This window comes from Nomascus leucogenys, chromosome 7b (genome assembly GCF_006542625.1).
Source record: "Nomascus leucogenys isolate Asia chromosome 7b, Asia_NLE_v1, whole genome shotgun sequence".
Taxonomy (NCBI): domain Eukaryota; kingdom Metazoa; phylum Chordata; class Mammalia; order Primates; family Hylobatidae; genus Nomascus; species Nomascus leucogenys.
The window spans coordinates 11,112,097-11,135,833 of NC_044387.1; the positions used below are offsets into that span (position 1 = coordinate 11,112,097).

At 54.7% G+C, this 23,737-nt stretch overlaps 1 protein-coding gene across 4 annotated transcripts in view; it reads right to left on the reverse strand.

Moving 5' to 3' along the window:
• Positions 1–3,420: 3,420 nt before the first annotated feature.
• SYNGR1 (synaptogyrin 1) overlaps positions 3,421–23,737 on the reverse strand; it is a 34,119-nt gene continuing 13,802 nt past the window's right edge. The window contains exons 2-5 of one of the 4 annotated variants that reach the window (XM_030815518.1): positions 14,410–14,647; positions 12,764–12,909; positions 11,244–11,382; positions 9,010–9,083 (exon numbers count right to left, since the gene is read on the reverse strand). In XM_030815518.1, the coding sequence (XP_030671378.1) occupies positions 11,290–11,382; positions 12,764–12,909; positions 14,410–14,647 (477 nt within the window). In that variant the 3' untranslated portion in view covers positions 9,010–9,083; positions 11,244–11,289. Of the gene's footprint in view, positions 7,296–8,953; positions 9,084–10,598; positions 11,383–12,763; positions 12,910–14,409; positions 14,648–23,737 lie in introns of those variants that run through there. The other 3 variants (XM_003264771.4, XM_030815517.1, XM_030815519.1) reach the window with 3 other exon arrangements.

The window sequence follows — 23,737 nt, forward strand, 5'->3', positions numbered from 1 at the left end:
GCCCGCCACAGTCTCCCAGAGTGCTGGGATTAGAGGCGAGAGCCACTGCACCCGGTCAAAAATTACACTATTTTTAAATATTGCTTTTTGAACAAGAGGCCCTGCACTTTCATGTTGTACTGGGCCCTGCAAATCATGCAGCAGCCCTGATTCTGAAACCTAGTATTTCTTTGAAATAGTTTTCATATTTCTCCGAATTGTCCTGAGTCAGTTAAAACCCTTTCAGGGTTTAATGACTTCCCTTAAGTCCAATGAAGGCCATTCCATTACATTATAACTTTTTTTTTTTTTTTTTGAGAAAGGGTCTCACTCTGTCACCCAGGCTGGATTGCAGTGGTGGTGATCATGGCTCACTGCACCCTCGACTTCCTGGGCTCAAGAGATCCTCTCCACTCAGCCTCCCAGGTAGCTGGGACCACAGGCTCAGGCCACCATGCCTGGTTAATTTTTGTATTTTTAGTAGAGACACTGTCCTCAAACTTCTGGCCTCATTGATCCACCCACTTCAGCCTCCCAAAGTGCTGGGATTACAGGCGTGAGCTACCACGCCCGGCCCTAACTTATTTATTAATTTATTTTTAGATGGAGTCTCGCTCCAGGATGAGGGAGTGCTCAGCCTGTCACCCAGGCTGGAGTGCAGTGGAACGCTCTCTGCTCACTGCAACCTATGCCTCCTGGGTTCACACGATTCTCCTGCCTCAGACTTCCGAGTAGCTGGGATTACAGGCACCCACCACCACGCCCAGCTAATTTTTGTATTTTTAGTAGAGATGCTGTTCTCGAGCTTCAGCCTCCCAAAGTGTTGGGACTACAGGCGTGAGCCACCGCGCCCGGCCCTAACTTTTTTTTTTTTTTTTTTTTGAGACGGAGTCTTTCTCTGTTGCCCAGGCTGGAGTGCAGTGGTGTTCCATCTCCGCTCACTGCAACCTCCGCCTCCCGGGTTCAAGCAATTCTCCTGCCTCAGACTCCCGAGTAGCTGGGATTACAGGCGCCTGCCACCAAGCCCAGTTAATTTCTGTATTTCTAGTAGAGTCGGGGTTTTACCATGTTGGCCAGGTTGGTCTCGAACTCCTGACCTCAGGTGATCCGCCCTCCTTGGCTCCCAAAGTGCTGGGATTACAGCATGAGCCGCCGTGCCCGGCCCTAATTTCTTAAGGACCACATCGCAGCGTGGAGCGGGCTGCTCTGAAAGGCTGACATACTCCACGGGGCTCAGACGCCCCAGTCCATCCCCCATCCCTTTTGGGGTGCTGTCCTCTCCACCTGGGAGTCGTTCTTCAGCGTCCGACAGGCGGCAGGTGCGGGGCCTTCGGATGACAGTTTCGGTGTTTGGGGTCTCTGGGCAGGGGAGGCACGTGACGGGCCTTTGGTGCCGCAGAGTGGAGCGAACACCTGAACCGCAAGGACGAAGACCGGAAGTGGACAGGGAGGCGGGAGTGGCCGCTAAGGGATGACAGCGACTCTGCACACGCGGCCTGCCCTCTGCGGACCACAATGACGTTTCACCTCCTTGAAGACTGGAGAGGGGGGCCATCAGGTGAGAGGGGTCAAGCAGAGCGGGCGGCCTGACCAGCCCCAGCAGCCCCGGTTTGGAACCCGACCTCGCTGTCCCCCAAGGGTCGGCTCCTCTCGCTGAGCAGCGGCTTCAGGGTCGGCCTTCAGGGTCGCTCGGGCTCCTCGGGTTGCAGGCAGCCCCGGCCTCCTAAACGGGGTCAGAACCTGGGTGTCCTGGAACGGAGCCCCGGAGTCCCTCATCCGCCCCGCCGCGCTCCTTCCCTCGGAACCGGCTACTCCTTCGACTTCCTGCCGACTCCGCCCACCTCCGATGACCGCAATCCGATTGGCTTAGCATCTCTCTCGCCCGCCCCTCTCCCGAGAGTGGGCAGGGCCAGTACCTTAACCGACGCGCCATGCCCAGGCCACGCCCACTTGCTCCTCCCACCCGGCCTGGGCTCCAGAGCCCTTTCTCATGGGAATTTTTTTTTTTTTTTTTTTGAGACAGAGTCTCGCTCTGTCGCAGGCTGGAGTGCAGTGGCGCGATCTCAGCTCTCAGCTCACTGCAACTTCTTCCTCCTGGGTTCAAGCGATTCTTCTGCCTCAGCCTCCCAAGTAGCTGGGACTATAGGCGCCCATCACCACACCTGGCTCATTTTTTTTTTTTTTTGGAGACAGAGTTTCGCTCTTGTTGCCCAGTCTGGAGTGCAATGGCGCCATCTTGCTCACCTCAACCTCAACCTCCACCTCCCTGGTTCAAGCTATTCTCCTGCCTCAGCCTCCCGAGTAGCTGGGATTACAGGCATGCACCACCACGCCCGGCTAATTTTTGTATTTTTAGTAGAGACAGCGTTTCTCTACTTTGGTCAGGCTCGTTTTGAACTCGTGACCTCAGGTGATCCGCCCGCCTCGGCCTCCCAAAGTGCTGGGTTTGCAGGTGTGAGCCACCGCGCCCAGCCACACCCAGCTAATTTTGTCTTTTTAGTACAGACGGGGTTTTACCATGTTCGCCAGGATGGTCTCGATCTCTTGATCTCGTGATCTGCCCGCCTAGGCTGCCCAAAGTGCTAGGATTATAGGTGTGAGCCACTGTACCCGGGTTAATTTTTTGTTTTGTTTTGTTTAGACACCGGGTCTCACTATGTTGACCAGGCTGGTCTCGAATTCCTAGGCTCAAGCAATCCTCCCACCTTGGCCTCCCAAAATGCTGGTATTACAGGTATGAGCCATGGCACCCAGCTGAAGGCCAGTAAATTTAAAAACCATGTCTTGTAGAACATGTGTATGTAAAAGCATGGAAATGGTCTGGAAGGAATGAGGCCAAGCACCTAATCTTGTTTACTCCTGGGGGTTAGGGAAGGCACCAGGATAGGAAATGGTGATGGGGCATGTATATGGACATGTGCACATGTAAGGTAAGAGACTCTAGCTTCAACTGTAATGATTTTCCTTTTTTTTTTTTTTTTTTCTTAGACGGATTTTTGCTCTTGATGCCCAGGCTGGAGTGCAATGGCACGATCTTGGCTCACTGCAACCTCTGCCTCCCAGGTTCAAGTGATTCTCCTGCCTCAGCCTCCCAAGTAGCTGGGATTACAGGCACCCGCCACCACACCCGGCAAATTTTTTTTTTGTATTTTTAGTAGAGACAGGTTTTCACCATGTCGGTCAGGCTGGTCTCGAACTCCTAACCTCAGGTGATCCACCCACCTTGGCCTCCCAAAATGTTGGGATTATGGGCATGAGCCACTGCACCCGGCCAATTTTACTTTTTAAAGGGATAATATGTTCATAGGTTCATTGTGTAATGAAAAATTAACAAACAATAATAACCAAGAAAGACATGGCCTGTCTAAGGAGACAAACGGGATGGAGCATCCAAGCCAAATGCAGAATGAAGAACAAAGAAACACGGTGACACGCTTGCAATCGCTGGTGGGTTCTGAGTCTTCACTTTATTACTATGTCACCAGAAGTCACCACCTTCACTTGGTTCACCACAGATGGATGGATGTCATAAAGGAGGGTGCCACGGGGCCACTGGATTCACTCGAGACTTAGCCAGGTGGTGGGGGGGCCTAGAGTGGGGGCCCAGGATGGGGACCGCCCTTCACCGCACACACACGCGCACACACACACACACAGATATATTTGTGGAGCCTTATATTATACATCTTATATATAGAAAATATATATATTTATACTATACACAGGCAGTAACGCTGCGGGAGGGGCCGGGGCACCGACAAGGGCTGTGCGCACCAGGACATGGGGAGTGTCAGGTCAAGTGCATCGCTGGGAGACAGCCGGCCCAATCCCTTCTCCCATAAACTCTCGGGAGGGGCATCCCCCCTTTCGTGCTCCTTAGAGAACCAAAGGGGTCTTGGGCCAAGGTTAGGGGTCTTCTAGGGCTAACAGGCAGGGGCTCTCAGTTACATGGGGAAACCTGGGATCCCCGAGGTTTTGAAGATCAAGAATCACCAGGGAAGGATGGAGTAGGGAACTACCGTCAGTCCCCTGGGAATTAGCCCCTCAACTGCGACACCCCCAGGTGGATCAGGAGCCGTGCAGGCAGGACAGTCTGACTGCCCAGGATGAGTCAACTCAGAAGGCAGAAGACCTGACTCCTGAATCTCTCCCTCTGTGCTTGACCTTGGACAAGTCACTGTCTCCCTACTTCCCAGACTCTGCCAACTCTAAGCGTCCTTGCGACTCTACACTTATGTGAAACCTTTTTTCCTGGGCCCTCTCTTGTGCTTGATGGGGAGGAGGGAGCCACCCTGCAGGGTCCAGCTGCAGGAGGGCCCTTCTCCAAGGAAAGCTTTGGGAGCAGGGGAGGGCAGCTGGGAGGAAAAGGGATACCAGACAGAGTTGGGCCTGGGGTCCCCCAGGGGCTGTCCTCTGCCAATAGAAGGAGCAAGCTTCCCCATGAACCTTCCAGGGCAGAGTCAGGAGCCCTGGGTCCCATCTAAATCCCACCCTCCATCTCTCACCCTCTCTCATCTCCATCCTGGGCAGGTCCCTGCCAGAGCCCAGCCTGATGGGGAACATCATGCCTGGGAGGGCTTCTGGGCTGAACCCAGGAAGAGTGAGGGATTCTTCGTGAGATGACTCAGCACCCCCCAGTCCTGGCAGGAGTCTTGACAACTTTCCCTGCCTAGGGTGGCAGACAGGGCCTGTAACAAACACCCAGGATGGAGTTAAGCTTACCTGGTACCCTGCCTTCCAGCTGAGGATCACCAGCAGCTGGCTGGCGCCCAAGGAGAAACAGATGGGCAGTACCCTGAGGTCTCCTAGTGCCCATCAGCAGGACAGGCTTTTGGTGGACAGTGGGTGAGGGTCAGAACATCTCACAGCCTCTTGTGGTGGGCACAGAACTTCACGCTGCCATAAACACTCCCGCACTCACTCACACCCTCGCCTTTGGCCTGGTACAGGTTTCACTCTTCAGGCCAACAGATAACCTGTCCCCATGCTGGTCCCATTTGGGCCACCTGGCGGGGGGGGCACTGTGGACAGAGCCCCTTCCCCGGATTGGAAAATGAAGTCAGCAACAACTAGCTGTCACTCAGCTGGCTGAGGTCCTCTCCATCACTGCTGTCCCTTGGGAGGACTTGGACAGACCTGAGTTTAGATCTGTGTTCCACTGCCAACTTGCCTATGCTTGCTGAGCCTCAGTTTCCCTTCTGTTAAATGGGGACAAAGGTGCTACTTCTCTGCTTAGGACTTCCTCCTCTTTCCCTTAACTCTGGCCCGGCTTTAGGGCCATCAAAGCAGAGACCACCCATGCCCTTGGTATCCCCAGCATAGGGGCCGGATAACTGCTGAGTGAGTAAGCAGGTGAGGGATTGCCTGCCTCTTAGGATTCTTGGAGGGGGGATGGGGGGATGGTGGTGGAAACACCCAGCACTAGGCCTGTCCACCACCTGCTCTGCTCTGCTCCCTGAGGGACGGGCCAGTGGACACTGGGTGGACAGGGGGATGGGCCCCCAGCGCTCTCCCACACCTCCCTGTCCCTTATGGCTCAGTGAAGAGCCCACCTTGTGCAAGAATCAACCTGCTCCCACTCAGAAGAGATTATGACCTCCTCAGGCCCCTTTGTGCCTTTGGGCCACCTGCCACCCTCACCAGCCCGTGGTCTTCCCTGGGCCTCCCATGCCTCCGGGGCTCTTGCCTGTGTCATCCTGGGGGCAGTGTCTCTCCATGGCTGCAGCCGAGGAGCTGACTTGGCTGATTCCAAAGCCCTGTCCTTGCTGCTCTGCCTCCCATAGGGAGGCTGGCTCCACAGTGGGCCTTCTGGAAGGCCAAGGAAACACCTCTCATGCGCTTGGCTGCTGCAGCCTCCGAACCCTGACTGACCCCAGATGAGAGGAGAGGTGACATAGTGTCCCAGATCAGTTCTGTTTCCTGGGAGGTCACAAGGGCAGGGAATCGAGGCACCTGCTGGGCAGGTGGGGCCAAGAAACCTGGGCATCAGGGCCAGCTTTGCCACTCACTCACCGTGACCTCGGGCCAGTCACACCCTCATCTGTGCCTTGTTGTCCACCCAGCCCTAGGTAAGGGCTTAGTGAGCCCTCCTAGAGGTAAGGACAGCGATCAGTCCTTTTGAGAGACCACGAAGGGGTTTGCTGGAGCCCCCTGGAACAAGCGTCTGTGGGACACGCAGAGCACAGAGCAGCACCCGGGGCGAGCCCTCTTGGAGGAGGCCGAGGGCCAGGGGTAGGACCAGGGGGGATGTGGGTGGAGGGACCCGGAGATGGGGCTGTCCCCAGGGGAGGAGGAACAGCTGGGGCAGAACAGGCCCTTGGCTTGCAGCAGAATCAGGGTGTCTCAAGGGGCTGAGGGCCCCAAGGCCTCCCAGAATGACAGTAACACTGAGCAGGGAAGCCCCAAGCGTGGGGATGGGAGGAGGTGGGTGGCCAGGGAAGAGCACGTGGTCTGCAGCTGGGCAGCCTGGGCTTGGCCCCACCTCTATCACTAGCTGCCTGAGTGATTCTGGGCAAGTAATCTTGACCTCTCTAGACCTCAGTTTCCTCAACCATAAAATGGAGACGGCCCTGACACTCTTAGCAGGACTGCCAGAGCAGGGTGACAGCCCCCAGTGTCCTGTGGGTGTTCACACTCACCCTATGACCAAGCCACGGTGTAGCCACACTTCCCAGCATTATCTGGGTCTGTCTTTCCCACCATTCTGGCCTCTGGTACCACCAGGGCTTCCTCCACAGCTCATCGCTCCCCTTTCCAGTGGCCATTTCTGCCAATTTCACCACCCATGCCCAGCACAGGCCGGATGCCCAGTAGGCGCTCAAGGAATGCTTGATGACACAATGTATGAATGCAAATACCCCTGGCCCCCACCCTCTAGGCCCCTGTGGGGCACATGCCCTGGGATACACTTGCACACACGTAGACAGTCCCCAACACTGGACTGCCCCACCCCTGCCCCGAGCTACCCTGGACCTCAGTGGGACAAGGCAGAGGCTGATGAGGCGCTGGGCAGGGCAGCCTGGGCGGGAGCAGGGGCTGGATGTGGAGAGAGGGGACAGATGGGGGAGGGGGCGGGGGCAGGCGGTCACTGTGGCTCAGTAGCCCTGCGACTGGTAGCCCTGGGGCTCGGTGTCGAAGGCGTTGGCCGGCTGCTGGTAGGTGCCGCCCATACCGGCGGGATCCGGCCCAGTGTTGGGCTCCACGTAGGGCGCGTAAGGCATGCTGGAGTCCTGGCTGGGGTCCATGTAGTCCTGGGAGAAGAGGGCCGAGTCGGCGCCAATCTGGTACCGCTGGAAGGCCAGCACAGCCTGGCCCGCCTGGGGACGAAGGCCGGCGAGGACAAGGACAGGCGGGAGGGGGTGGTTAGGGGAGAGACAGACAAGAGCACTGGGTTAGTGGCGGTTAGTTCACAGGACACAGGCAGGAGAGGGTTAAAGATCCTCAAAGCACCAAACATGAGACCAAGCTTGGCTGTGGAGAAGGAAGGCTGTTCTCACAGCCACGCCCGGAAATGCCCAGAACCATATCATCCAGCCAGAAAGTACCCCAGAAGTCACCTGCCCCGTCTCCCAATCCCAGAGGTCAGTCTGGGCTACCAAAAGTTCTAGATCTCCATTATAGAGTGTTAAGATGGCTCAAAGGCTCACAACAACCTCCTTAAAAAAAGCTTCTCAGTGGGACAAAGGACTGTTGGCATCTCCTAAGAGCCATTCTTTTGTCTCTCTTGCAGCTAAGCATGGCCATGTGACTATGTTTCGGCCAATGGGGTACCCTCATGTTCTTTGTCCCACCCTCTGACCTGATGCCTGGAACGCAGATGTGATGGCTAGAGCTCTAGTTGCCACAAAGACCATGAGCCAAGCCTGTAGGAATGAAAGATGCCTGGGGGCCAGGCACCGCCGCTCATGCCTGTAATCCCACAGCTTTGATAGGCCAAGGTGGGAGGATCGCTTGAGGCCAGGAGATCAAGACCAGCCTGGGCTAGAATATGCATCTCTGGCATACTGACTACGTTGAGTTAAAGGCACTTGAAAAACAGCAGACACAATAACAATCTGATCTTCTTCTTGAAAGCAGGAGAGGCCAGGCCAGGCGCGACAACTCATGCCTGCAATCCCACACTTTGAGAGGCCAAGATGGGCAGATTACTTGAGGTCAAGAGTTTGAGACCAGCCTGGCCAACATGGTGAAACCCCATCTCTACCGAAAATAGAAAAATTAGCTGGGCATGGTGGCATCACCTGTAATCCCAGCTACTAGGGAGGTGAGGCAGGAGAATCGCTTGAACCCAGGAGGCGGAGGTTGCAGCATCCTGAGACAGTGCCACTGCACTCCAGCCTGGGCGACAGAGTGAGACTGTCTCAAAAAAAACAAAAAAAGGCCAGCTTGAGCAACATAGCAAGACCCCATCTCTACCAAAAAAATCCACAAAAACCAAATTAGCCGGGCATAGTGGTGCTGGCCTGTAGTCCCAGCTACTCAGGAGGCTGAGGTGGGGAGTTTGCCTGAGCCTATGGGTTCGAGGCTGCAGTGAGCTATGATCCAGCCTGGGCAACAGAGTGAGACCCTGTCCCTAAAAAAAAAAAGAAAGATGCCTGGGTCACCGAAGACCTCTGGAGCCAGTATGCCAGCCCTGGACCACTTCCACAGCCTTGGACTTTGTTGAAATCACTGTTATTTGGGATTTCTGTCACCTGCTGCTGAACCTAATTCTAAGTGAGAAACTGAGTTAAATAGAGTAAAACAAGTTTCAGGATCATCCGACTTGGCAGAGCCCTGACTATTCAATGTGACCACGCCTAGCCTGAAGCCCCTCCGTTTTTTTTTCACAGATCTCAGATTGGGAAAGACTTGTCTACAGCACACATGCATGGTTAGGAAGTTATTTTTCAATAAAAGCAATTACATTGTTATTAAGGACAATGACACTGACCACACTGAGCTAAGTCAAAGTTTAAGTAAATCAAACTTGTCATTAGAAAAGCAGCTTAGACGTTTATTGCAAAAGCCTTCTCCAGAAACTTTCCTGGCCCGGGGAATCTGCCTGTGATGGGAATGTGCTGATACTCTCCAGACCCCTGTTTTAGGGCTGGGAAGACGGAGGCCTAGAAAAGGAAGTGCCCATGGCAGAGTTACTGCTAGAACCCATCCCTAAACATGGGGTCCTACCCCTTCCCAGGTCAGGGCACCCTCACCTCCTTCCCTTTGGCCCCTGACAAGGCACTAAGTCAACCAACAACCTAAAAGAGCCACTTAGTGAAGAGGTAGAGTGAATATACCTAGTGTTTTATTCCACAAAGTTCCAGAAACCCAGTGACTGGGCATTTCCTTTTTTTTCTTTTTTTTCTTTTTTTTTTTTTTGAGACAGAGTCTCGCTCTGTCACCCAGGATGGGGTACAATGGCGCAATCTCGGCTCACTGCAACCTCTGCCTCCCGGATTCAAGTGATTCTCCTACCTCAGCCTCCCAAGTAGCTGGGATTACAGGCACCCACCACTACACCAAGCTAATTTTTGTATTTTTAATAGAGACGGGGTTTTGCCATGTTGGCCAGGCTGGTCTCGAACTCCTGACCTCAGGTGATCCGCCCGCCTTGGCCACCCAAAGTGCTGGGATCACAGGCATGAGCCACCACGCCCAGCTAGGGCATTACCTTTTGATTGTACTCACTGACCAAAGTTCTGAGGGGAAGCACTTTCTGGAAGGTGGGCATTTAAAGCAAAGTGCCAGCGCCTTGGGAAAGACAGACCAGGTCTAAAGAAATTGGGCTAAGGGATAAGGTGTGGCCCTCTGGGGTTTCCCACTATGTTGGCATGAGGTCCTGGCTGCTGGGGGCTCAGACTCCAGAGCCTGAAGAAGCAGGGGAGGTGAAGAGTCCCCTGAGGGTACACTTGAGCCCTGGCCAGCGCACGGGGACTGACTCAATGAACCTTGAGAGCAATGTCTGTAGACTCGGTTCTCCCTCAGCTCCCTGGCTCTATTATCCAGGCTGGTTTCCTGTACAGAGGCAGAGGGCTGGAGCAGATGACCCCTACTGATCCTTCTAGGGAGAAGCCTCTGGCTGTAGGCACTCATACTGTCTCTGTGGTCAGCTCTCTGCCCTCACTAAGTCAAAGCTTCATTTGGGCAACCAGTTTAAGGGGCCACAAGACAGCAGCAAAGGAGAGGCCTGGGCCCCCGCTGGCCTGGGCTGCAGAGAGAGGATGGGAGTTCTGCTGAGAGCCCAGGGACCTGGTGGTCCCCTGGCCCCACTTTCTCAGTGTAGGTGCCCTCTCTGCAGCATCTCCAGCGTGCAGCAGGCAGTTTGCGTCTGCACTGGGATGCCTCCAGTGCCAGGAAGCTCACTCTCGGTGTGCTCAGGCCCTCACAGGGTTGAGGCGTTGCTTTGGGGAACTGTCTGTGCTCCACCAGCATGCTCAACTCCAGCAGAGAGTGGAGGAATGAGTGCGTTCCTGCCCAGGCAGCTGGGGGCCCCAAGGAGGAAACCTGTGTAGAACCAGAGACCAAAATCCTTTGGAGGAACAAGGATTCATCAAATGAGAATTACTCTCAAAGTAGAGATTCTGGAGGTGCCCTTGACTCTCTGGAGAGAAGAATGAATGAATGAATGAATGAATGAATGAATGAACAAAAGAGCTGACATTTATTGAGCATGCTTGTGCTAAGCCCTGTGCTGGCCTTTGTTTCATTGGCACAACAGCCTTGAGAGGTTTGTCCATTATCACCCCTCAGTTCAGGTAAGTGGACTGAGGCTGAGAGAGGTGCAGGGGTTTGTCAGGGTCACACAGCACATGAGGACAGAGCCAGACCAGGAGTCCTCTGACATCCTTGGCCAGGATGCGCACCCTGAGGACAGTGAGGTCGCTCTTCACACCGCTGTGAAGGGAGAGGCTATTGCTCTGCACCCACAGCTCAGCAACGGGGACCATGAACGCCTCCAGGCAGCCCATGTATGGGGCCACTGCCAACCTGGTAACTGTCCACGGCTGTCCATTTGGAAGAGATATTGATGTATTTGTTTTCTCCTCCCCAGCCTGTGGGCTCCTGGAGCCAAGGACCCCACCTAATTCATCACTAGGCACAAAACAGCTGCTCAATAAATGTTTACTGAATGAATGAACGCATGAAGAATCAACGAAGGAGGCAGTGAAGGAATGAATGAGTCAGTGGAGAACCTGAATCGGTTCCTCAAGCCAGCCTTCCACTGCCCTGCATGCCCTGGCATCTTGGACATTTCTGGCACTAGGCTGCTCCTGCCACCTCACCGCCAGGGGTGATACAGGGCTGCCGGCCTCTGCAAGCTGGGGAGGCCTACGGCTGTGCCGAGGCGGGGAACAGCGTGCTGTACTCCTCCTGGAAGCTTAGGTCCTTGAATCTCCGCACGGCCAGGGCTGCGGTCAGGCTCTGCCAGGAAAGAGCAGGGGTGAGGCTGGTGGGGAAGAGCTGCAGAGGTGCCAGGAGGGAGGCTGGCTTCAGGGGGCCGGGCAGGCACCTGTTGGTCAGGTACTTCAGACCCATGGCTAGAAATCATCCACTACTCCTCTGTGAGCCCCGCCCCTAAACTCCTCCCTGTAGGCTGGGTGGTCCCCACTCCTGGGGCACCTTCTCTGGACTGAGATCCCCTGGGGTCACCTGTTCTTCCTACCCAGTCTTGAGGACACCGAGGGCTGGAGCAGCCAAGGCTGGCCCACTAGGGCCCGAACCACGGGTCTCCCCGCCCAAACACTATCTTCTAATACTGTTGGGGAGATGGGTGTACCCCCCAAAAATGGATATCCAGGGGCCCTCAAAAAGAAAAAGACGTCAACCCGGGGCAAACCCAGGAGGATGGGGGAAACAGGGACAGCTGGTGGCCTGTATGTAGCCTCAAGAGTCTCCTTGCAGGAGGCTGGGCCCAGAACTCCTGGCCGGCCCAGAGGGGAGGCAGCTGTGGGTTATGGGGAGGGCTCTTGGGATGGGGCTATGGAGGTGATGTGACCCTAGATCTCTGCAGAAGGGTGATTAGGAGAGAAGAAACAGAGATGACCCAGACCAGTGGGAAAGAGGGGCCAGCCGAGCTGTTGTGCTACCTGGCCCTCCAGCCTGCCAGCCCAGGGCCTGCTGGGCCCAGAGACATGCTTTGTTTGACACACACAATATATTGTTTAAACCTGAATAAACTTCCAACATATCAAGATCAGATTTCATGTAAAAATTCAGACTTCTGCCTTCTCTAGGTCCCTATTCCTGCTTGGCAGCCGAGCAGAGGTACCCTCTTAGGATAGGCACGCATGTGTCACCCGGCCCGCTCACAGCTCTCAGGCCCTGCCTGGCCCATGCGCATCTGATGTCGACACCTGTCTCCCCCAAATTCTACCCCCTCATTTTACAGATGGGAAGACAGAGGCTAGGAAAATTAGAGGCAGCCCCGATTGGAACCAGGTCTCCTGGCTCCTAGGCAGGGCTCCTTCCCAGCCTCAAACCTGGTAAGCCTCACCTTCCTGTCTAGGCCTCTGCTTTCTCATCTGTGAAAGGGGATAATAAACACCATTCACCCAGAGTGCTCTGCACCACAGTGAGGGTCTGCCATCTCCAGTGACCGTGCTGCCCCCAAGGGCTGCAGCCTCCTTGCTGAGGGAGGCAGCACCACTGTGAGCGCCGCAGAGACAGGCAGGCAGAAGAGGGAGCGAGGGTAGTGTGGGCTCCCAGAGGCAGAGTGGGTCCCAGGCTAGCGAAAGGCCACCCGTCCAGGGGCTCAGTGGGGAAAGGGGGCGAGTGTGGGCTGGTGGGCAGTGGCTGTACTCACCCAGGTGAAGATGGAGAAAAAGGAGAAGGCGATGGCGGCCCGGGCTGCGTCCGTCCCTTCGTTCAGCGGGTTGTCCTTGGGCTTGGAGACCTGCCACTGGTTGGCCAGGTAGCAGAATCCCACGAACCAGAGGAAAGCCCAGAAGGCTGGGGGGTCCCAGGGCCAGGCAGAACGGGCAGTGCCACACATGGGGGAGAGGGTGGGTGGGGAGAAAATGGGGAAGCCAAGGAACAGGGGGACATTGAAGAGCGCATCTCCCATGCTCCCCCACCCCCAAAGGGAGAGGCAAAGGGGATAGGGGAAGAGAGAGGGAAGCCAAGAGAAGATGCAGGCGAGAAGAGGGAAGCCAGCCAGATACAGGGGGGAGGAGGCCACAGACAGGGCAGGGTCAGGGCCAGTCAGAGGAGAGCCACGCGCAGTGAGAGGGGAGGATGGAGGGAGAGACAGAGAGAGAAGGCAATCAACTCAGGCCGCATTTCTGCAGCCTCTGCCAAACCCCCATCTCCAGCCACACCCCTGACGTGGGCCCCCTCCCCGGTCTACCCCTGATGCTTGCAGCTCTGCAGGCAGGAAGACCCCAACCCCCAGGCTGCCAGACAAATGAGGTGTGGGGAGGAGGATGAGGCTGGGGCAAGGATGGCAGCTTGGCTGGGTGGGTCTGGGCTTTGACTTCTAACGTGCTGCGACCCCACAGAGCCCCAGGTTTAGCAAGGGGCCCACTGAGAGCCGAGCCTGGGGGCGTCAGCAGTGGGAGCCTCATGACCACACAATCTCCTGTGAGTGCCCAGGTCTCCCAGAGAAGCCCAGACCTGCTCAGGACAAGGCGTGCATCTGCCAAGCAGGTGGGGTTCCCACCTGGGGCCCAGCCCACCTCCCAGAGGCACTGCCAGGGAACCCTGAGGCTCTGTGGAAGTTTGAGAACCATTCATTTAGTTCTAGTTCCTTCTAAAACTAGGCCTCATGACCTGTCTTCAGCCTGGCTTATCCTGAGAGCTCCAGGCTAGAACTAGGGGTTGGTCCCAGTCCGGGGACCCAAGCCTCAGAACAGCGAGGCTGAAGCCTCAGGTTCAGACCCGTGACTGAGAGCATCCACCAATCAGATTCCTGGAACTCACAGGGCAGAGGTCAGAGTGCCTCTGCCAAAGGCTGCTTCTGAAGGGCAAAGGGCAGCAGGTCAGGTTGGCTCCACAGGTCCAGGCCCTGGTCCTGCCAAGGTCTGGCTGGGAGGCGTGGGGAGGCTGAGGCTCCAGGGCCCCTGCTGTGCACTGGGCACCCAGTCACCGCCTTGCTTAGTCCTCATGAGGCTGCCCCAGGGAGGTGGCACAGAAGAGGCCACTGAAACATGGGCCAACCCACGGGGGCTGGCACATGCCCAGTGCCATCCATGGGTCCCTTAGACTAGAAGGAACTAGAATCCCATCCATGCTCCCCTGCCTGTGGGCAGCATGGGTTATTTTGGGGTCCCAGGCCCTGTCCTGGTCCCATCCTTCCTGCAGCCAGCCATGTGACCCTGAGTCTGTCCCTTCACCCGCCTGCACCTCATTTCCTCATCTGGAAAATGGGAAGAAGGGTGGCAGCCGCCTCCTATGGCCGGGACAGCCCTCTGCAGACTCTGTGCAGGGGGTACCCGTTGGGTGGGGGCTCACCTGAGACACCGATGTCGGACAGGACGGCTTTCTTGCGGTCCTTGACGCTGCTGATCTGCGGGAAGTACACGTCCAGGGCCAGGTACAGCAGGCAGGTGAGGAAGGCGAGCACGCCCACAGCCACGCCATAGCTGCAGGCGTTGGGGTTGCGGTTGTAGATGCAGAACTCCTCCCCCTCGGAGGCGCTGTTGAGGTAGCCCTCGTTCACGATGGAGCCGAACACCACTATGGAGAACAGCTGTCGGGGGTGGGGCCACACCTTAGACCTGGGCAGACCCCTGCCTCACACCACCCAGGAGACGGGGAGGCTGCCACCCTCACCTGCTGCCTGGCCCTCCGTGAGCTACAAGACCCAGGTTAAGCAGGCATTTCAGAGGGGGGTCCCCAGAGAGGGAGGGCAATTGTGTGGGTCACACAGCGCAGGTGGGGGTCAATCACTTCCTTCCTCAGCCACAGGCACTGAGGACTCTCTGATCATAGATGCGGCCCCTTCCAACACCCCTCAGCCAGGTCCTAAAGGTCTTCCTGGGCCCTGACACCAAGATATCCTGGGACTGGACCGACTCTCAAAGAACAAGGAGCCACAGGCCTTCCTGGGCTGTGGACCTGCCCAGCCCCCACCCCCAGGCTGACTCCTCCAGATGCTGGCATGTGCAGGGCCCCATCTTGTGTTCTCTTTCCCTCTGCAGAGCTGTGGGCTGGTCTGGGGTCTCAGTTCCCTACCCAGGCCTGGCAAGTGGATGGAGTGATGAATGAAAAAATCACAGTGGGCTGGGGCGGTGGCTCATGCCTGTAATCCCAGCACTTTGGGAGGCCAACGTAGGAGGATCACTTGAGCTCAGCCGTTGGAGACCAGCCTGGGCAACATGGCAAAACCCCACCTCTACTAAAAATACAAAAATTACCCAGGTATGGTGGTGCGTGCCTGTAGTCTCAGGTACCAAGGAAGATGAGGGGGAGGATCCCTTGAGCCCAGGAAGCGGAGGTTGTAGTGAACTGTGATCACGCCACTGCACTCCAGCCTGGGTGACAGAGAGAGGCTCTGTCTCAAAAAAACAAAACAAAACAAAACAAAAAACTCTCGGGCCGGGCATGGTGGCTCACGCCTGTAATCCCAGCACTTTGGGAGGCGCAGGCGGGTGGATCACGAGGTCAGGAGTTCGGGACCAGCCTAGCCAACATGGAGAAACTCCGTCTCTACTAAAAATACAAAAAGTAGCCGGGTGTGGTAGCACATGCCTGTCATCCAGCTACTTGGGAGGCTGAGGCAGGAGAATTGCTTGAGCCCAGGAGAACCATTTGCTAGGCCTGGGCGGAGGTTGCAGTGAGCTGAGATTGTGCCATTGCATTCCAGCCTGGGCGACAGAGCGAAACTCCATCTCAAAAAAAAAAAAAAGGGCTGGGCGTGGTGCATGGTGGCTCACGCCTGTAATCCCAGCACTTTGGGAGGCCAAGGTGGGCAAATCACAGGTCAGGAGATCAAGACCATCCTGGCTAACATGGTGAAATCCTGTTTCTACTAAAAATACAAAACATTAGCTGGGTGTGGTGGCACACGCCTGTGGTCCCAGCTACTTGGGGGGCTGAGGCAGGAGAATTGCTTGAACCCAGGAGGTGGAGGTTGCAGTGTGCCAAGGTCACGCCACTGCACTCCAGCTTGGGCAACAGAGTGAGATTCCATCTCAAAAAAAAAAAAAAAAAAAAAAAAAAAAAAGAATGGATCTACCCTCAGTTGAGCCTTCAGATGAAACCACAGCCCTACCTGATGCTGTGATTATAGCCTTGTGAGAGACCCTGAGGCAGTGGCACCAAGCTTAGCAGATTCCTCACCCACAGAAACTGTCAGATAACAAATATTTCTTGTTATAAGCCTTACGTTGTAGGGCAATTTGTTATGCAGCAATAGCTTGCCAATACATCCTGTACCATCAGCATTTTGCAGATAAGACAGTTAAGGCTCAGCTATTGCTAACACACCCAAAGTCACACAACTGGTCAGTTGTGTGGCTTCAAACCCAGGGTACCTGACTCTAAAGTTCATGCTTTTTGGCTGGGCATGGTGTCTCCCGTGTGTAATCCCAGCACTTTAGGAGGCTGAGAAAGGAGGATCACTTGAGTCCAGGAGTTCAAGACCAGCCTCAGCCTCCTGAGTAGCTGGGACTATAGGCGTTTCCCACCATGCCTGGCTAATTTTTTGTATTTTTAGTAGAGGCGGAGTTTTGCCGTGTTGGTCAGGCTGGTTTCGAACTTCTAACCTCAAGTGATCCACCAGCCCCAAGCCTCCCAAAGTGCTGGGATTACAGGCGTGAGCCACCATGCCCGGCCAGAAACTATAATTTCTTTTCTTTTTTTTTTTTTTTTGAGGTGGACTTTCACTCTTGTTGCCCAGGCTGCAATGGTGCAATCTCAGTTCACCATAACCTCTGCCTCCTGGGTTCAAGCGATTCTCCTGCCTCAGCCTCCCGAGTAGCTGGGATTACAGGCATGCGCCACCACACCTGGCTAATTTTGTATTTTTAGTAGAGATGGGGTTTATCCATGTTGGTCAGGCTGGTCTCAAACTCCCAACCTCAGGTGATCTGCCCACCTCGGCCTCCCAAATTGCTGGGATTATAGGAGTCAGCCACCATGCCCAGCCTCAGAAACTATAATTTCAATGTGAGTTGAACACACTTTCTTCCTGGCTGATGCCCAGGATGGGTAATGATTCCAGGACAGGTATGGGAAAAAATATGAGAAGCATTCTTAATATTATCTTATCTCTGTAAGATGCCTATAGTTTACATGGATTTTATAATGCACAGGATATATTAGTACAGTAGTAGCATATATAAAACCAATAAATCTACATTGAATGGGAGGATTGGTGCAAACATTTTTCCTGAAAGGAGCATGATTAAAAGTTTAGAGACCGGCCGGGTGCGGTGGCTCACACCTGTAATTCCAGCACTTTGGGAGACCAAGATGGGTAGATCACTTGAGGTCAGGAGTTTGAGACTAGCCTGGCCAACACGGTGAAACCCTGTCTCTACACTAAAAATACAAAAAAATTAGCTGGGCATGGTGGCACACATCTGTAATCCCAGCTACTTGGAAGCCTGTGACAGGAGAATGGCTTGAACCTGGGAGGTAGAGGTTGCAGTGAGCTGAGATCGTGTCATTGCACTCCAGCCTGGGTGACAGAGCGAGACATTGTCTCAAAAAAAAAAAAAAAAAAAAAAAATGAGGCCAGGCACGGTGGCTCACGCCTGTAATCCCAGCACTTTGGGAGGCCAAGGCAGGCAGATCACCTGAGGTCAGGAGTTCGGGACTAGCCTGACCGACATGGAGAAACCCCGTCTCTACTAAAAAAATACAAAATGAGCCGGGTGTAGTGGTGCATGACTGTAATCCCAGCTACTTGGAAGGCTGAGGCAGGAGAATCACTTGAACCCAGGGGGCAGAAGTTGTGGTGAGCCAAGATCATGCCATTGCACTCCAGCCTGGGCAACAAGAGTGAAACTGTCTCAAAAAAAAAAAAAAAAAAAAATGGTTAGAGACCTCTGGGTTAGGATGTTGTGTGTTAAGGGGGATTCTGACCTAAACGTGCGCAGCAGATGGATGGGGGCACAAAGTGTGGTACATCCATAAATTGGACAATTTTTCAGCCATAAAAAGGAACAACCAGCATGGGCAACATTGTAAAACCGCATCTCTACAAAAAACACCAAAATTAGCTGGGTATGGGCCAGGTGCGGTGGCTCACACCTGTAATCCCAGTACTTTGGGAGGCCGAGGCGGGTGGATCATGAGGTCAGGAGATTGAGACCATCCTGGCTAACACGGTGAAACCCCATCTCCACTAAAAATAAAGAAAATTAGCCGGGCGTGGTGGCATGTGCCTGTGGTCCCAGCTACTCGGGAGGCTGAGGCAGGAGAATCGCTTGAACCTGGGAGGTGGAGCTTGCAGTGAGCCGAGATTCACCACTGCACTCCAGCCTGGGTGACAGAGCGAGACTCCATAGCAAAAAAAAAAAAAAAAAAAAAAAAAATTAGCTGAGTATGCTGGCATGCACCTGTGGTCCCAGCTACTTGGGGGACTGAGGTGGGAAGATTGCTTGAGCCTGGGAGTTTGAGACCAGCCTGGGCAACATAGCAAAACCCCATCTCTGCAATAAATAAATTATAAATTATAAAAAAGAAAAAAAAGTACACTGAATTATACAACATTAAAATGGTATGTTATGCTAATCTGGCCACAGTAAAAAAAAGAAAGGATTCTGAAGCTGTGTTCTGGTTCAGCCATGGGCACAGAGGTGGGCAGTGGTGTCTGTGAGCCACCATTTGCCAGTCCTGATTTGGGAAGACCCCATGACCATGAGACTTCAGACCTGTGAGGGCATCGGGGCCCACAGCTCTGCCTCCCACAGGCTCTGCAGCCTCACCATCACCCCTCGAGTGGAGAGGGCTATTTGTACTGTTCCCAATTGGCAGAGTAGAAAAACTAAGGCTCAGAAAGAGAAGGTGGCACTGTTGTCAGCAGCAGAGGCTGAAGTTGAACCCAGGTCTCCTGATTCCCAGACCTGTGTTCTTTTCCACCTGACCAAGCTGACTCTCAGCCTCTGGAGTTTGGCCCTGAAGAAGGGGTGGAATTTACTCCCAGAGACCCAAGGGATCAGGCAGAGGACCAGCAGGGAGGAAGGCCGGGAAGGTAGCCTCAGTGTGACTGGGCATCAGGCGGCTCGATTCAGTCTCAAGTCTGGTGCTCAGAGGCACAGTGGAGAGTGCCTTTGAAGTCAGGACTTCAGAGCCATTGTCAAAGGGGCTCCTGAGCTACTGACAAACCAAGACAAGCAAGACAGACTCTGAACACTGGGAGATGTGCAGTACATGGCCAGCTGCTTGGGCCGTGGACTGCACAACTCCAGGGACTGCTAGTCACACAATCCCTTGCACTGGTGTACTGCAACAAGTCCAAGGCTCCTACCAGAAAACTGTCAGGTTGGGAATCTGAGGCCCAGTCCTGGATGTCACCAGATGCACCAAACCAGAACGGAAAAGCCTCTTGATCAGAAGGAGACTTCACACACTGAGGAATCATACAGACCTGCCAATTCAAATCCAAGGCCTGCTGCTTATGCTGGGTGGCCTCAGGCAAGTGACTTAGCCTCTCCGAGCCTCAGATTGGTCCTCTGTAAAAATTAACATCCTCTCTGGGGCTGACGGGGGAATTAGAGCAAGTACCCAGAGCAGAGCTTTGGAAGCCCCATAGGGGCTTCATAACGTTCATTTCCTCTCTAGAGGGCCCAGAAAAGAGGAATCACACCAGGAAGGCCTCTCTCGAACACTTACTAACAGACACGTGCTCCCGGGGGCTGGAGGAGACTCCACTGCTGCCAGTGCTGAAAATAAGTGTGGATCTCCTTCCAAAAACAGAACAATATCAGGCTCCCTGAAGACAGAGAGGAGGTGGGAGGGGAAACAGGCAAGCAGAAGCCTGGGCCCTGGGGACAGCAGAGGAGGAACCATTAAGACTGGGCTCTCTTGGGAGACAGAGGCAGGGAGTCCTCAGAGAGGCCAGGAGGAAAGTGCTGGAGAGGATGTGTCCCCAGGAGGGTGCAGAGCAAGAGCAAAACAGCGTCTGAGGGACCAGGCGGGGCCCTATGGCCCCAGCAGACACCCCCCTCGGTCAGGCATTCATCACAGGTCACAAGTTTCTCGGCTCCTGGCACTGCGCTGGGAGGGGCACCAGGCGGTAATTCAGTCCAAGAGACCCTGCTGTGGGAGCCGATTGCGTGGGGAGCAGGACTCTGAGTCAGATGACCTGGGGCCCGCTGAATCCCAGTGTGGCCACTTGACCAGTGGGGTGACCTAAGGCCACTGACTTAATCTCTTGAGCCTCAGTTTCTGCATCTGTCAAGTGGGGGCAACAATAGCACCAAAACCAACGATGCATTGTGAGGAATCAGTGAGGTCATGCATGCAAGGAAGGGCACGTGGCCTGGAGTAAGCAGCTCCAGAAGGCTAGACTGCCACTAAACTCGTGGAACAGATCACAAAGGCAATGGCGGTCCCTGGCAAATGCTGGGAGGGAGCAGTGGTGGCCAGGGAAAAGGGCCCTGAAGCAGGGCTTCTGGGTGGAGACAAGAATGAGCCAGGCCTGCAAAGATCTGGGGGAAGCATGTTCCAGGCACAGGAACAGAAAGTGCGAAGGCCGAAGCCAGAAAAAGGTGTTGTACGGTGAGGTGGGAAGGAATATGACTGCAGCAGTGACCCGGGAACTAAGCACATGGGATAGGCAGCGGGACAAGGCCTGGCGGGCTGTGGTGGGGACTTTTTTGTTGTTGTGGTGGTTTTTTGAGACAGGGTCTCACTGTGTTGCCCAGGCTGGAGTGCAGTCGTGTGACCTCGGCTCACTGCAACCTTTGCCTCTTGGGTTCAAGCCATTCTCCTGCCTCAGCCTCCCAAGTAGCTGGGGTTACAGGCGTGTGCCACCAAACCCAGCTAATTTTTGTATTTTTAGCAGAGACGGGGCTGTGCCATGTTGGCCAGGCTGGTCTTGAACTCCTGATCTCAGGTGATTCGCCCACCTCGGCCTCCGAAAGTGCTGGGGTTACAGGCGTGAGCCACCTCACACAGCCTACAACCCAAGCTTCTAGGGCTGGGGTCAAGGCCCTTCATGTGCTGGCCCCACCCACCGTTCCTGGGGTCTCACCTCCTTCCACTCCCCCTACCACCTGCCTCCCCAACTTTGCATGCCCCAGGCCCCTTTCCGTGTTTTCTTCCCTGGAAGACTAACTGTCCCTACCGCCTGCTACAGGCTGAGCTACAACTTACTTTGCTGTTTGTTTGCTGGAGTGGAGTGAGTGAGCTGCCTGCCCTGCCCTGGGGCCTGGGAGGCCTCTTCTGGGGCTTGACATCAACCGTTCCTTCACTCCACATTTCCTGAGCACCTAGTATGTACCAGCCCTGTGCAAGAGGCTGAGGACACAGTTGGGAATAAGATGTGTGAGGTCCCTGTTCTCACCGAGGGAGACAAGTGTCATGAAGAACGAAGCAGGGCAAGAGGAGGCGGACTGGGGGCCCAGGGAGGCCTCTGATGCAGTGACCTTTGAGCAGAAGCCTGACTCAGTGAGGGACCCGAGCCCAGGGAAGAAGCAGCCACAGGTGCCAAGGCCTTGGGTGCAAATAAACTGGGTGTGTTCAGGAGCGGCATGGAGGCCCGCATGGTGGGGGCCAAGCAAGTGAGGGAGACACCAAGAGGCGAGGCTGGCGAAGAAGATGGGCTGGCCTCAAGGGCCAGGGCGAGTTCAGGAGACACTGCAGGCTGAAGAGCAGCTGAGTGATTTGATGCGACTTAGGTTTGAGAAGAATCAGGCCGGCTGCTATGGAGCGAAAAGACTGTGGTGGCAAAGGTGAAGACAAGCAGCCCAGACAGCAGCTACGACAGCACCCAGGTGAGGGACGGGCCTGGGGCTGGTGCAGGCAGTGGAGATGGGGAGAAGTGGTGGGTGCTGAATATATATATATATATATATATATATATATATATATTTGAGATGGAGTCTCGCTCTGTCACCCAGACTGGAGTGCAGAGGCACAATCTCGGCTCACTGCAACTTCCGCCTCCCGGGTTCAAGTGATTCTCCTGCCTCAGCCTCCTGAGTAGCTGGGATTATAGCCGTGTGCTCCCACATCTGGCTAATTTTTATATTTTTAGTAGAGATGCGGTTTCACCATGTTGGCCAGGTTGGTCTCGAACTCCTGACCTCAGGCAATCCGCCCGCCTTGGCCTCCCAAAGTGCTGGGATTACAAGCGTGAGCCACCATGCCCGGCCTGAATATATTTTGAAAGTAGAGCCACTAAAATCTGCAGACAGCTGATGTGGGGAGTGAGAGGAAGAGTGAAGAAGCTGGGGATGGTGGCTCACGCCTGTGATCCCAGCACTTTGGGAGGCCGAGGTAGGTGGATCACTTCAGGGTGAGTGATCACTCCTGGGTGAGCCCAGGAGTTTGAGACCAGCCTGGGCAACATGGTGAAACCCCATCTCTACTAAAAATACAAAAATTAGCCAGGCAGAGGCTGAGGCCAGAGGATTGCTTGAGCCCAGGAGGTGAAGGTTGCAGTGAGCTCTGATTGCACCACTATACTCTAGCCTGGGGGACAGAGGGAGACCCTGTCTCAAAAAAAAAAAAAAGAAGAAGAGGCTGAGTGCGGTGGCTCACGCTTGTAATCCCAACACTGGGAGGCTGAGGTGGGCAGATTGCTTGAGACCAGCCTGACTAACATGATGAAATCCCGTCTCTACTAAAAATACAAAAATTAGCCAGGTGTGGGAAAAAAAAAAAAAGAAAAAGAAAAAAGAAAAGATCAGATGGGGGAGGAAGTCATGGGGTTTAGGCTCAATGATGATAATGGGGAGCAGAGCCGTCCCCTGCAAATGCCACATCCCTTGCAGACTGCTGGTCCACAAGTGGGGAAACTGAGGCTCGGGGAAGGGAAGGAACATCACTGAGGACACAGAACCAGTCCCTTACAGTCTCCTGAACCCCCTGCAGGACTGTCAGCTGCCCTCTGTGTCAAGGGTTTAACTTCTCTATTTAGCAGCTGTCCCCCACCCCGAGTGGGAGCTCCCCCAAAGCACAACACAAGCCTCAGGTTTCTGCTCCTCAGCCACTCATGGTACATGGGAGGAGGAACAGAGACTTGCCCAGGGCCTGCTGTGTGCCCAGAAATGTATGCTCTTGACTCCACCAGCTCAATATTCTTATTCCCATTCCCATTTTAGAGCCGCTTCTAGGGACCTGCCCAGGTCTCGCAGCTGGGCAGGAGTGGAGTTGAGGCTTGAACCTGAGTCTCTCTGGATCCAAAGCTGGTGCCCTGTGCCAGGCAGCATCCCTGGGTCACTTGCTAAGGCCAGATCTGCAGAGACAGCAAGGAGCACACAGAGCAGCCTCAAGGAGCCACTGGAGAACCGGAAATGGAACCAGAATGAATTTCCACACTGGCCACAGCAGCCGAGACATGGGGGAAAATTCATCCAACAAGCGGATCTGCTGCGGGGAAGGGAGACAGGTCTTTAGAGGCAGAGCCAGAGGCCCAGAAACAGGAGAGGATGGAGGGTGATGGCCAAGGGAGGACCCAGGTCACCAGCAAGCAGAGGGAAAACAAGCTTCCCTCGAGCTAAAGCAAACGCTAAAAAAAAGGCACCAACGTAAACCTGCCAAGCCTCTTTGGTTTTTTTCCGCCCTCTTTAAAATCCAATCCTGAGTCTTTTTTAAAAACGGATTCCAGATGGCGCTTGGTGGAGATCTATGTCAAACTCAGAAAAACAAATCAGAAGGAATC